Source organism: Mizuhopecten yessoensis, unplaced genomic scaffold, assembly GCF_002113885.1.
Source record: "Mizuhopecten yessoensis strain PY_sf001 unplaced genomic scaffold, ASM211388v2 scaffold9301, whole genome shotgun sequence".
Taxonomy (NCBI): Eukaryota; Metazoa; Mollusca; class Bivalvia; order Pectinida; family Pectinidae; genus Mizuhopecten; species Mizuhopecten yessoensis.
Genome location: NW_018407979.1, coordinates 125,893 through 139,098, shown reverse-complemented (window position 1 = coordinate 139,098; position 13,206 = coordinate 125,893). Strand labels below are relative to the sequence as shown.

Below are 13,206 nucleotides of genomic sequence, written 5' to 3'. Positions count from 1 at the left end.
CATCATTAATATTCCGTCTTTGCGTATTGCAGAGTTATCTTCTCTTGGGAGCAGGTATTGATTGTTACGTCACTTGTTTGTGAGAGTAATGTCATCAATTTTTGAGAAAACGACGTAATTTTCTCACACAAACCAATGACGTAACAATCAATACCTGCTCCCAAGTGAAGATAACTCTGCAATACGCAAAGACGGAATAGCAATGATACAATAAATAGCTGTATATGAATCCTGGATAAACAGAATTAATCTGTGTGAATATCAAACCTGTGTTGTGAGTAGGAAGAGTGTGTAGCTAGTGTCGGTTTGGAATTTATGTATTCTCTGATCTCGCTCACTGATGTGGATGACTGTGCCGTCGAGTCGCATCACCTTGTGACCCTGCCATCAAAACAATTGAGCAATGACAACATGTGCATGAACAAGTTTTGGTACTTTTTTTGAAAACCATTTTAACACTTTAATATTACTTTGTGTTAAATAAAATATATTTCAATTTGATATTTTTTTTTACACATTATCATTCTTCATTTCCTGAATTTTTACCCACTTGCATAGTACTGTAATGGAAATTCTCTCTATCCAAAATATTATGCTTCTCCCCTATTGAAATTTGAGAACAGGCCACTGTAAGCCTACATGTATTCCTAGGAGTAAAAAACATTATAAAAACAATAGATTTTCCAACAACTAGAAATTATGTTTATAAAATATATTTTTCTTTATTATGCTGCTGATTTTTCCCCCCCTTTCATAAAAAATTGGAAAACCCTAATAAGGATTGTGTCTGATCTCAGTTTTTCCATATGCAAATCTAAACCCTTTCGATTATCTGTATCTCCCATATCACAACACAAATAGATAGAAAGTGTACATTACCAAAAAAAGGTTGAAATTGTGACTAAAATAATCTTCCCCTACCTTGAGGGTGTGACAGAGAAATCTCCTACCTCAGGGGTGATGTTTTTTGGTTAGACAACCAAATAATCACCCTGAAGGTTGGAGATTTCTCTGTTACACCCTAAAGGTAGGAGAAGATTATTTTTCTCCCATCCTATTATTTCGGTCACAGCTCCACCGACAGTAGTCTGCCATGTTTGTAAACAAAAACATGTGGGGTATGCATATCGTCATTCACTTTTGATGACATCATAATTGCCGGTGACACATTTTAATGACCTCACAATTGAACATGTGCTATACGGCACGAGGCTATCCCCCTCCCCCCCAGGGGGTGACAACTTGATCTTTCACAGCTTAAACGGGAGTCACACCTGTGAAGGGTGGGAGAATTAAAAATGAATGTTTGGGACAGAAGCAGAAAATAATCAACTTCTGTTTTAGTTACTTCATGAATGGAGTGCCTTCAAGTGAGATAAAATTGTAAGGGTCAGAGGTAAAAACTAGGGTCAGTCGGGGTACCTGAAACGTACATATTTTTTAAGTCTAACCATGACCTTTGATATCTCTGATCCTAAATTTTTATACAATGTTTAAGTGGTTAGTTTTACAATGTCTGACATCAGCCAAAGACTAGTTTTAGAAGCTGACTATTCATTATTTTTGAACATGAAACCAAGAATCTTAACCAAATTCAGAACTATACATTCATAGAATCTGGCAAAACTTATTCATTCACTCATGAAAAAATGGAAAACCATGTTACCATGATGGTTGGCAGCCATCTTTTGATATTGACAAACATAGAAATCTTATTCCCGTGTAAACTGACTAGCTATCATAAATAAACCTCTATAAAGTGCTATCCATTATTTTGCAAAAACTACCAGAGTAAATAACTTAAGTTTTTTTATTGATTCTGTAAGACGTCAGATTGGACAGGTATAACTGTATCATACTTATGGTATAATTTATTCCTATACTATGGTATTAATTGAGTTGATGTTAATAACATAAGGTACAGGATGATTTTGGCTGTAACCTCTAACCCTACCCTGTTTGTAGTGACTTTCTCTATGATGTCCAGTATCTTTCGAGACTGGGAGAAGATCAGTGTGCGATGACCCTCCGCCTTTAACTGAGTAAGCAGCTGGACGATGAAGATCAGTTTGCCCGACTCGTTGATGAGCGTATTGTCGTCCATGTTGTGGATCTCTGTAGCCGCACTGCTCAATCCTTCCTCCGACTCCAGCAGAGAGTTGTCCATCCTGGATGTCGATAAATAAGTGTTCAAACTTAACGGTAGACCAAAAAACTTTCATAATGATAAACACTGTAGGACTGTCGGAATCATTTATTTCATAGATCAAGCAGCTTTAAAGTTATTTCCTATGATGTGTATGATTCAATGTTAAGTGTACCGTAGTAGCAAGGGTTAAAAAGGTTCTGTATATTACTTGTGTTCCTTTATTACATCAACATATGATTACTTAATTTCACATTATTAGGAGCCTAACATGCACTGCAAGTGACATTTTCTTGGTCTAGGTCTGGGTTATGAAAAATTCTTCATGTCTATATAAAGCATATACTATAACATATTATGTAATTGGGAGAGGGTCTAGTAAGTTGTTAAGAACTTGTGCCCAATCTCTTTGACTATTCAGTGTCAATAAAATATGTCTGAATGAATCAAAATAACACGTATGAACCTATTCATTATTGTCTGAAGTTTAAAAATTCTGAATTCTATGACTGGATAAACATCTTTGTAACTGATATTCCCCAGTGTATATCTGTCTGGGTGACACTTCTATTGGACAGTCCTTAAAGACTAAGTATAATGGTAGCTGGAATAGTTCCCGTATTTATTCAAACATTAGGATGAAATACTGTGAAATCAGATATTTTTGTGGGGCCCAAATTTTGTGGTTTCATGACAAAACCCCATTTTGTGGGTGAACGAATTCACAGATTTTGAGAACCCACTCAAACGAGGAATTGCTTTATATCAAACTTGTGATTACTTAGACGACCTATGAGTTTGTGGAAGAAGAAAGTCCATGAAATCGTAGAAATATAAAAACCCACGAAAATTACTGATTTCACAGTATATAAGTCCGAACTATTCTGATGTTTTATCGACTTTTTTTTTTATATCGGTCTGTCGTCGATTAATGTCAGAAATGGGCCCTCTATAATATGCGGGAAATAAGCGACCCGCGCCCGGGTCGCACTTCAAACTGATATTTTAGAAACAAATCGTCACTTTCACACACACTTTGTTGCAAAGTCGATAAAACGTCAGAATAATTCAGACTAACAGTATATATACGTTATTCATTTAAGAAAATATCAAATTTTCCATAAATTAAAGTTTTGCAAGTAGTAGCATTCAGTCATAACTGGGATCTTTACAGGTTAGGAAGACATCAATGAACAATTGTTAAATTTTCCTCTATGTATCAAGAAACAGTCCACACCCTAAATCCCTGTTCCCACTGAATTTTAGATTTGGGGGTATATTTGCCACATTTTAAAGATTCTGTTCCCCTAGGTACTTAGTTACATAGGGCAATTGTTGAAACAGGGGGTACAACCAACTGTTTTTTGGGGTGAAAACCCTCATTTGGGGGGTTTCGGGAACACTGCTTAATCAATTTAGGTTTGTTTATATTTTAATTGAATATTTTGAGATTTGATACACTTACGCATCTTCCCCATCGAGCCCCAGCTGAGCACACGCTCTTTTGGACAACAGGCGAGGGTGGTCAGAAATCTTCTTCAGCACCGTCAGAGCCACCAGAGGCGACTTCTTGGTCATCAGCAGCTGAAAATAGTGAACAAAAGCTATCCTATTTCATATGTAGATTAGCATGATGGAAATCTGGAATCAAAGTTACATATCTCAAAACAGACATCCTTAAGAATCTGAAAAAAAAATCATGATTTTTGCCTTTCCATGAACAATACATGCCAAAAAAGAGAATTTTTGATCATATAATTATGAAATACAAAATAAACATACCAAAATATTAGAGATAACATTAATATAGAAATGAAATAATATTTATTGACTTAAAAGTTGAATTAGACCGAAACCTTTCCCCCCTAATGCATAGGCGGTTGAGAGGGTCAAGTGAATAGTACCTGATTAACTGAATATTGAAAATCCAGCTTCAAATCAGCAATGACCTCTGTACTTGATGTTAAATGCTCATACAGCTGTGTAGAACACTGGTTATCCCCCCTGATTACATGCACCCACTTCGTCTGCTCAGACAGTGATGCACTGATGACAGATAGAAAGACTCATGGACAGATTGCAAACCTTTGGTCCCACGGTAGTACCAGTCAGGGACTAACTTATAACATAGTACAGACTTCCCAAGTGTTACAATGGGGCTTCAGAACACTATGGCAAGGAGAAACCCCTTGATAGTCGGGGCAAAATTAGTTACCTCATATCAGTGATTTTTTTGCCCATTTTACAACCATAGGTTGATTCCACTAGCAAAATTTTCTTTATTTTACCAAAACGAGGAAAATTCCCTCTGAACCGACAGGATTGATGATTGCAGTACATCATTGTTTTATTTACTTGTGTGCCATGTATGAAAAATAATGCACAAATTATAAAAATTACACAGAAAGTAAGGGTCTAAGTGTCAACTGGTTCATGTATAAATACAGTGTCTCTCTATATGTTTAGCTTAACTCATTCAACCCCTGAAGACACATTTGAACTCATCCAATTCAAAGGTTGGAATAGTCCATTATGAAATTTCAGGGGTGAATGAGCTAAATTTTAACTATTAAAGCCTGAATGTCCAATTATTCCGTAATTTCGTTCGGTGGTGAACAAAGCGTGGCCCACCTCTTTGACAGAGTCCAGTGAGATGAAGTCCTGGTATATCTGTTGCTGGGTCTTGGTAAGGAACAGCCAGACAATCAAGTCATTCTTTCTGGTCATGGTTGGCATCCTGAACAAAAAATACAGTTTGCAAGGTTTTTTAAAATTATTTTCACCAATGAATAAAGGGATAGTTTCATTAATGGAAAATGCAAACTTCACTGTGATGCTGACAGGTGATTGATTTGACAGATCACTACCAATTTCCTGTCTTATAGGAGATTTGATAAACAGAAAATGCAATGGTTCCTATATTTTTGACTTTTCTGGTATTTTTACTCGTAAAATATCTTAAAATCTCTCACAATTGTGAAATACACATGATCCAACTGAGAAAAAACATAGAATGTCCTTTATTTATATATTACTTCTGTCTACCGGGAAACTTAGCCCAGTCAAGTTTTCACCCTTAAGTGATAGAATCCATTTTCATGCAGTGTCATTTTCACCTTTCATATTTTATTGCTAATTTTTTTTTTATGTTCTAGTTTTCTTGAATTAAAACGCCCTCATTACAGAATGTCATAAAGGCGATAATTAAAATGCGGTGAATATTTCCCTGTATACAGTAATTTATTAAAACCTGTTTTACCTGAACATTTATGGAACAACTTTATGCCATTAATTTTGTAAAAAAAATATCTTTTTCCCCCTGAAAGTTGAATTTAGTTTGAAATAATATGCTAAGAAACGTTTTGGTAACACACAGGGGGCTGCAGTGGCCAAGTGGTTTAGGCGTCGGCCATTCTGCTACCACTAGCCCTCCACCACTGGGTCGCAGCTTTGAGACCTAATTGGTGCCGTTGCCAGATACTGTCTGCCGTTCTTTGGTTTATCTCCGGGAACTCGGGCTTTCCTTCACCATCAAAACATGACACATCCTTAAATGACCAAAGCTGTTAATAGGAGGTAAAACACAAAGAAACCAAAGGTAACACACAAATTTGAGCGATGAACACATTTTAACTATGGTATGACTTGATAATCGTACTTGATTTGTTTCTGCCCCTGGCCACCTTCCTCCCCAGAGGTTGGACTATCACCAAGGGTCTTTTCCTTTTTAGCCACCTCAGCCTTTGTTCGCCTGAGAAAGTAGGGTGCAATTATCTCCTTCAAGCTGTCGGCCATCATAATCCCCAGTCGTCTCTCTCCTGATGTTGCATCTCGCTCCCTTGCCTGCACAAATATTTTATTATTTATGTATATGTACAGACAACTGAAACATAGTTTTATCTACAGATGGCTGTCATTGTGGAGACTTTTTTTCCATGCCACCATTACAATATTAGATCAAGTAATGAAACAATTTTTCTTGGTCACAATTCTATGAAAAAATAAAGATATTTTCTTTTAACATCGAACCAGTAAAATCGGTAGTACAATTTTCCCCAAACTCACTTAAGACATTTACAAAAAGCATGATCTTACTTTAAATTTTCAATAATAATTTGGCCATAATTCCTGACTACCATGTAACCTACCCTTGTGATAGGCGTATCATACTCCATTTTGAATGTCCTCGCCGTCCCCAACAATGTCCCCTTGTGGACAAAATCAAACAGGGCCCATAACTCCTAAATGGCAAAATAAAAGCAGATGACTATTATGTTTTATAATTAAGTGGAAGAAATTACAATGTAAAGTAGCAAAGTTATAAGTTAAATTTAGTTTACAGATTTCTTTATGCAATCACTTTCTATGGATTTACATTAAAGACAATGGACACATTAAAGACGAAGTTTTCTAGATAAAGGTAGCAATTGTTTTTAATTTTTTTTTTGGAACAGGGTCTTTAAATTTTGCAAAATGAGAGGCATTTTTTTTTTATTGTTTTGAGAAAGGTCACATCCTAGTAATACAGTCAAACTTGGATGCTACGAAGTTTGCAGGACCATCAAGTGAGAATAGAAATATCAGGACTCGGACTTACGAATATTGTACATCAAACATCATTAAGATCATTCACATAAGACCGAATGTGATTCTTAAATGACGCAAAACAGGCAAATAAATTAAACTGAATATCTATAAAAACACTGAATTTACAGTAGTAAAAACAGATTTTTTTTGTACACTGAAGTTGGTGTGATGATCTTACCAAATTCAACATTGTATTGTTTGTCAATTAAAATTCCAAAGCCAGTGCCTTTGTTAATGTATAGTTAATTTTTTCACTTCAATTCAGTAGTTGTAATTTTCAAAGTTTTCATAATGAACAGACCTTGATTATACTTCAAAACAGCCAGAAATTTGACTAATATAAGTTTGATTCATCAATAATATCCAAGTTTTGTAAATTATTGTATATTTTATAACTACTTGACCAAATGTTAGACGAGTCGTTGACTCAACTTTGTCATCAAGTAAATAAAGACTAGTATTACTATTATTATTATTATTACCACGGTAGTGTTATTTAAGGGGGAAATCTGGACTTTATCGTGAGTTTGACACATTGAGAAATTCAAATCTCTGAAGTTCGATTTATGGAAGTTTGACTGTATATTACATAGAATTACAGTACATTGTGTACTTACCTGTTATAAAATGCAATACTAAATGTCTTAATTGATAATCACTGAATTTCATTTTCACAAATGAACAAATCAAATAGCATCTCTGTTTTGAGCGTTCATAAATCTCTGTAGATTTTTCAATTTGAAATACATAATTATTTCATTGAAAAGTTAAAAAATTTCAGGTGAGTTAAGCAAACTAAAATGGTGACACATTCTGCCCCAAAAGAGAATATTCAAATCTAACTTCTGGATTTGTGAAACATGAAAAATCAGGAAGGCAATCTACTGCAGAGTTTGTGTAGTTTTGTATGATGAAAATTCATCCCACAGGTACAAGAAAACATAAAAATTAACCAAACAACATTTTCATTGACCCAGTGACGCCATATTGAAAGTTGTCTTGGATATCTACATTGTCTGGTACACTGTACAGTACTGTAAACTAGTAAATATTTATTTCCATGAATTTTCCCACATAAATTGTCCCTTTTTAACAGGAAAAGCTTCAGAATGCAGGATTTTTTTCCATTGTAATTACAAACATTTTACAGAAAAGAATTTGGATTCAGGATTTTCTCAGTTTACTATATAAAGAAGTTGTGACCTTCAGATTGTTCTGTACGGGAGTTCCTGTGAGGATGATCCGGTTCTTGGCTCCGATGGCATGTACTCCCTTAGTGGTTTTGGTAGGATTCTTTATCTTATGACCTTCGTCCAATATCATGTAATCCTTTAAATGAAAGAGAGAGAAAAAAAAATAGGTTTTAATATAGAAATTTTGCATAACTGTTCAAGGACTTTTCAACTTTTCATGGTAACATTTAAAAAATATTTGCAGATGTTGACTCTATAACTAAAATACCTTAAAATGCTCATTATGTGAGTTCAATTATTCGAAATGCAGTTGTGTCCCCAATCAATTTAATACCACGTATCTGTTTATCTATTTCTGTGTCTACCGTTGGGTTCAGAAAATTGCTTCTACTTCATTTTCTCTTAGCTTTACATAGTTAACTATTTCAAATCTAGAGCCTATCATAAAAAAAATCCTGCTTTTTCAAATGATAATTTTATTTTGAACCTTGTACATGTTTAGTCATTGGATCAAGACAATGATTTTACGTCCGTTTGAAACTTCCCACATTTCCATTGATTATCACTAGGTCTGTTCATGGATCACAATTAAATTTTGTTACGACACATTTTTCAGTAAATTAGTTAAGAGTAGAGAAATTTAAAAAGCACTTTAAAAATTAAATCTTCATCAATATTTTGGTTTCATGGATTAGAACATTAATGGATAGATGTTATTTCTAATACAAGGTATGATTTTTTATTTTTATGCAGGTGAGACATGATGCAAGAAAATAACATTTTTTTTTTAAATCTTCAAAAAATAAAATAAAAAACTGACCCATTCAAAGTCGCGTCCCTCTTTTTGACTGAGCTGCTCAGAGCTGGTGACAACAAGACCGTAGGATGTGAGACACACTCCTCCGCGCCGCTGGACCTTACACAGGGCTCGCTCCTTTTCCCGCTTACTGCTGCCGTGGAATAGCGTCACTCGTATACCAGGCGCCCTGTCATGTTAAGCCGCAAATTGTATTAGATAGAACCTTTAATTTCTAAAAGTTCAGTAATTTCTAGATTAATGAAACTAAGTGAAATTACTTCTGTAATTTGTGCAGAAAAAAGAGTTGAAGTTAAAAATTAAACAGAGAGACATATTTTTCCAAGTCCTTGTGACAGATAGGTTATGATGTGGTATTCATGTATTAAGCTACCATTTTGGGACATTCCATTCAGAAATGTAAACCTTGTCAAAAGTATATATGTAACATGGTAAAGTAAGCACTGAACTTGTTCCTCAAACAATATGACGTAACATAAATAGAATGCTTTATACATAAAAACTTTATTTTTTTTACAACAACTATGAAACAAGTTATTTCAACTTATATTAATCACTCTTGTTGGCCTGGATGTTAGCGCGCGGGGGTTGGGTCTTATTATGGGAGGAAACCGGAGTACCCGGAGAAAACCCACGTCATCCTGCAGGTGACCCCAATACCTTTTCACGTCCGATCGAGGAATCGAACCACGGCCGACTTGGTGAAAGGCAAGTGTGCTATCCACTGCACCACCCGACCACCATAGAATGCTTTATAATTTCCATAAATGACCTCATGTTGGTTAAAAAGGGGATGGTGCCATTAGCGATATTGAGCATGAGCGCCAAGTTGGGCTTATTACCTATAATGGGCTTATTACCGATCATGAGGTTATCACAGGTAACAATTAGTAGCATTATCCTTACCACTTATTGAACTCCTTCTCCCAGTTAGTAATGAGTGATACAGGCATCACAATGAGGACAGCGTGGACCTTGTTCATGTCAAACAGGCCGGACAGGAATGCAATCACCTGTATTGTCTTCCCTAGGCTGAAATAAGATATAACCATTTTATTTACTAGTGTTTTATTGGGACAGATAAATAGCAATTTCACTTTTGTAATCAACTCCTTCAGAAATAGTAAAAATGTCTAAGAATAAAGGATACAAAAACTAGAAATAATCTAGTTTTTCAGCATTGAGACCAAATCATAGTGTACTGCATAAACTTTAAAATTTATCATATTATATTTTGAAATAAATACTTTACAACTTCAATGTAATTCAATTAATTGTTTTGTTACTACTCTCATTGCAAATTGTAACACATCCATCTGTTGGTAGAGTCAAAATCTGATATAATACTCATTATTGTGTAATACAATTTGTATTTATTGTTCTTTGAATTGTGTTTCACTTCTAAATTATCAAACTGGGCTTCACATCTAACAGGAGTATCCACCTAATGTTACCATGTGATCTTACCCCATATCGTCGCCAAGGATACCGCCCTTGCGTTTCTTATGTAGCCCCCACATCCAGAGGACACCTGCCTTTTGGTGGTCGTACAGTTTGTTGTACAGGTCCCTGTAGAGGTAGAACCCATTACCAACCAGGACCATTCCATCGTCCTCCCCCTCAGACTCACCAGACTCCTCGCCATCATCATATTGCTCAAGGTATGCCTATCGTCACAAATAGATATCATACTCATCATATACTTAAATAATCCTATCTACTCAAAGCAGAAACACTGTCCAACTACATTTCGTAATCTTTTCTGTAATAACATATCCCTGTCACTCGTCAGAGAGAACTGAAATTTATTGATACTTATACACAATGAATAACAAGTAAATTTATCACAGAAATTATGAGAATTTTTTATCTTTTCCAAATCTTTCTTTCAAACTCCATTTTATAGGTATACGTACCTCCATCTTCTGGATGCGCCGCACCAGCTTGTCTTTGTGGTGTATCTTCAGTGCCCGCTTGTTCAGCTCCAGAGCCATCCTCACCTGTCCATCTGCCGCCAGCTGTGACGCCTTAGTGACCAGGCGGTTAAATTTTACCTGGTCATCATGTCCCAAGTCATCCTGACTTCCTGTACGAGGTTTCACATTTTCTGTTCAGATAAAAAAATTAGAAAGAATATTTGCAAAGCATGTCAATCAACAGATATGATCATTATGAACGAATAATCTAGTGTTTTACAACATTAAAATTATTTTTTCTTTCATTTTTACATTAAACTGTATTAACATATAATCATGTAGACAAATGCTGACCGAGAGATTCAAATAATTAGGATAATTTTTTGTTTAGTTGCGTTCAATTTTACTCTTACATACAACGTTTTGGTTAAGTTGATAAAGATGTTCTATTCAACTACCTTTAGATTCAGAATCCTCATCTTTGACAGGAGAAGACGGGCCATTTTTCAAATCAGGTTCGTCTTTGAGTTGGAGGTTATTAAGCTTGTTGTAGGTTTCCGTCAGAGCAGTCTCCATCCCTTACTGCTCAGCTTCACCTAAATACAAGGTATGATGATCTGAAAATGATTAACCCTTTCACCACTGCAGACCATAATGGACTCGTCCAGATCAATGCATGGTATAGCCTACTAAAGTTGCATAGGGGTGAAAGGTTAACTTTAGGTTGGGGTTCAGAGTTCAAGTTAGCCTTCATATAGTCAGTTTCATAATTAGTTTCTCCTTCAAGTTTTTTTGTAAGTTCAATAACACATGGCAAATCAACGTTGCTCTCCCATTATCTGTTAGTTGTCATGTTTCATTTTTGGACTGATCAGAAAATTAAGATGGCCACCAGGCAGCCAGCTTGCAGGGTATTTGCAGTTGCACACTGAATATGTTTTTAAGAACTCATAGTTTCCAACAATATAAAAAGTCAGATTTAGTGAGACACTTTCACATGATCTGAACCACTTCATTTCTTTTAATTATCTTCTGAGTTGGAACAGAAAAAATCAGACATGTGTTCTGTTTCCGTATTTATTGTCGTCTGATAGTAAAGCAGCTGAATTTGGAAGTCTGCGGTTACATGTTTAGGCAAAAAAATGATGTTTTGGTTTCTTTTTAGTATTATTTGAATTGAGTTATTCTGGATAATTTTGTCTTTTTGATTTAAGAGTAAAGACTTTAAAAACAGAATAGAAGTCAATATCTGGGCCCGTATTCATGAAACCGTTCTCATGCTCAAGCATGGATTTTGTGCTCAAACTTTCTTGTGACTCACTTAACCCTTTCACTTCTATGTAACTTCAGTTAACTCTACCATGTATTAATCTGGATGAATCCATTATGGTCTACAGTGGTGAAAGGGTTAAATCATGTCAAACAATCAAAAAGTCAAACATAATCATTGAAAACAGTATTTGGCTTTAACTCTCTTCGATTTCTTTTCCAAGTCAATGACAGAAATAAGATTTCATATCAATTAATAAACGGAACAAGAAATTATGCTTGAGCACAAAATCCCTGCTTGAGCATGAGAACGGTTTCATGAATATACGGGCCGTGGAATAGGTCAATTTGTTACGGACGAGGTTTCAGGTTTGAATCCCTGCTTGTCTCGGTAAAACGACTATCATTCATCAATAAATTTTATGATATCATATAGGCTATTGATTTAAGGATATATGATTTTATATAATAGATTTGTAGCAGAACTGGACTGGGTCGATCATCAGCGACCAGGCAGCTCAATTGATTAGAGCGCTCATCTAGAGTTTGGAGGGTCCAGAGTTTGAACCCTGACATATGGCCATGCATTTTTCCATCCCTGTTACAGATTAATATATCATAAATTGATTAAATGATAACACAAAATGTCCAGTAATCTAATAATACGGCAAACTAAGATTCATTTTTGGATATCATAAAATAGACTGATTTGAATATTTGATATCATTAAATATATTCATAAATCTTCAAATTCACATTATCATGAAATATAATTATTGATATAATTAATTCGATTCCATGATTGATTATTGATATTATATTGTGAATTAGATATCAAAAGAGGTAATTATATATAAATATAGTCTGGCCCACAGGGACTTGCGAATTGTTACAGTTATATTTGGACCTAAACTAAGGTGTTCAAAGTAATTTTACATGTTTTAGGGGTTTAGATAGACTTTCGGTAAAAATGACGACCCCAATGAAGAGAAGGGAGAAAAGCTCTCGTTGTCGAAGTGTTGACCCACCTAATTTTCTTGCACCTATTCTTGCACCTAAAACAACATTTCCTACAAAAACACACACAATTTCAGAGTTTCAAAGCTTTTCACAGTTAGCCTACCACTTTTTTGAATGTGGCTGATGTCAACCTCTTTAATATTAAAAATAGTGGCAGGCTGACTGCGAAAACTATGAAACTCTGAAATTGTGTGTTTTTGTAGGTAACAGAGTTCGTGTATGCAGAAGAATACATTTTACGTGCATATTGGAGGTTTT

The 13,206-nt window shown here is 35.2% G+C and overlaps 1 protein-coding gene across 1 annotated transcript in view; it reads right to left on the bottom strand.

The window, feature by feature from the left end:
• LOC110457733 (DNA excision repair protein ERCC-6-like) overlaps window positions 1-13,206 on the bottom strand; it is a 46,730-nt gene that overhangs the window by 32,848 nt on the left and 676 nt on the right. The window contains exons 2-13 of the mRNA XM_021509118.1: window positions 11,118-11,255; window positions 10,660-10,850; window positions 10,211-10,410; window positions 9,650-9,775; window positions 8,747-8,912; window positions 7,937-8,062; window positions 6,295-6,387; window positions 5,805-5,989; window positions 4,778-4,883; window positions 3,612-3,730; window positions 1,955-2,168; window positions 268-381 (exon numbers count right to left, since the gene is read on the bottom strand). Of these exons, the coding sequence (XP_021364793.1) occupies window positions 268-381; window positions 1,955-2,168; window positions 3,612-3,730; window positions 4,778-4,883; window positions 5,805-5,989; window positions 6,295-6,387; window positions 7,937-8,062; window positions 8,747-8,912; window positions 9,650-9,775; window positions 10,211-10,410; window positions 10,660-10,850; window positions 11,118-11,235 (1,758 nt within the window). The 5' untranslated portion in view covers window positions 11,236-11,255. The remainder of the gene's footprint in view (window positions 1-267; window positions 382-1,954; window positions 2,169-3,611; window positions 3,731-4,777; window positions 4,884-5,804; window positions 5,990-6,294; window positions 6,388-7,936; window positions 8,063-8,746; window positions 8,913-9,649; window positions 9,776-10,210; window positions 10,411-10,659; window positions 10,851-11,117; window positions 11,256-13,206) is intronic.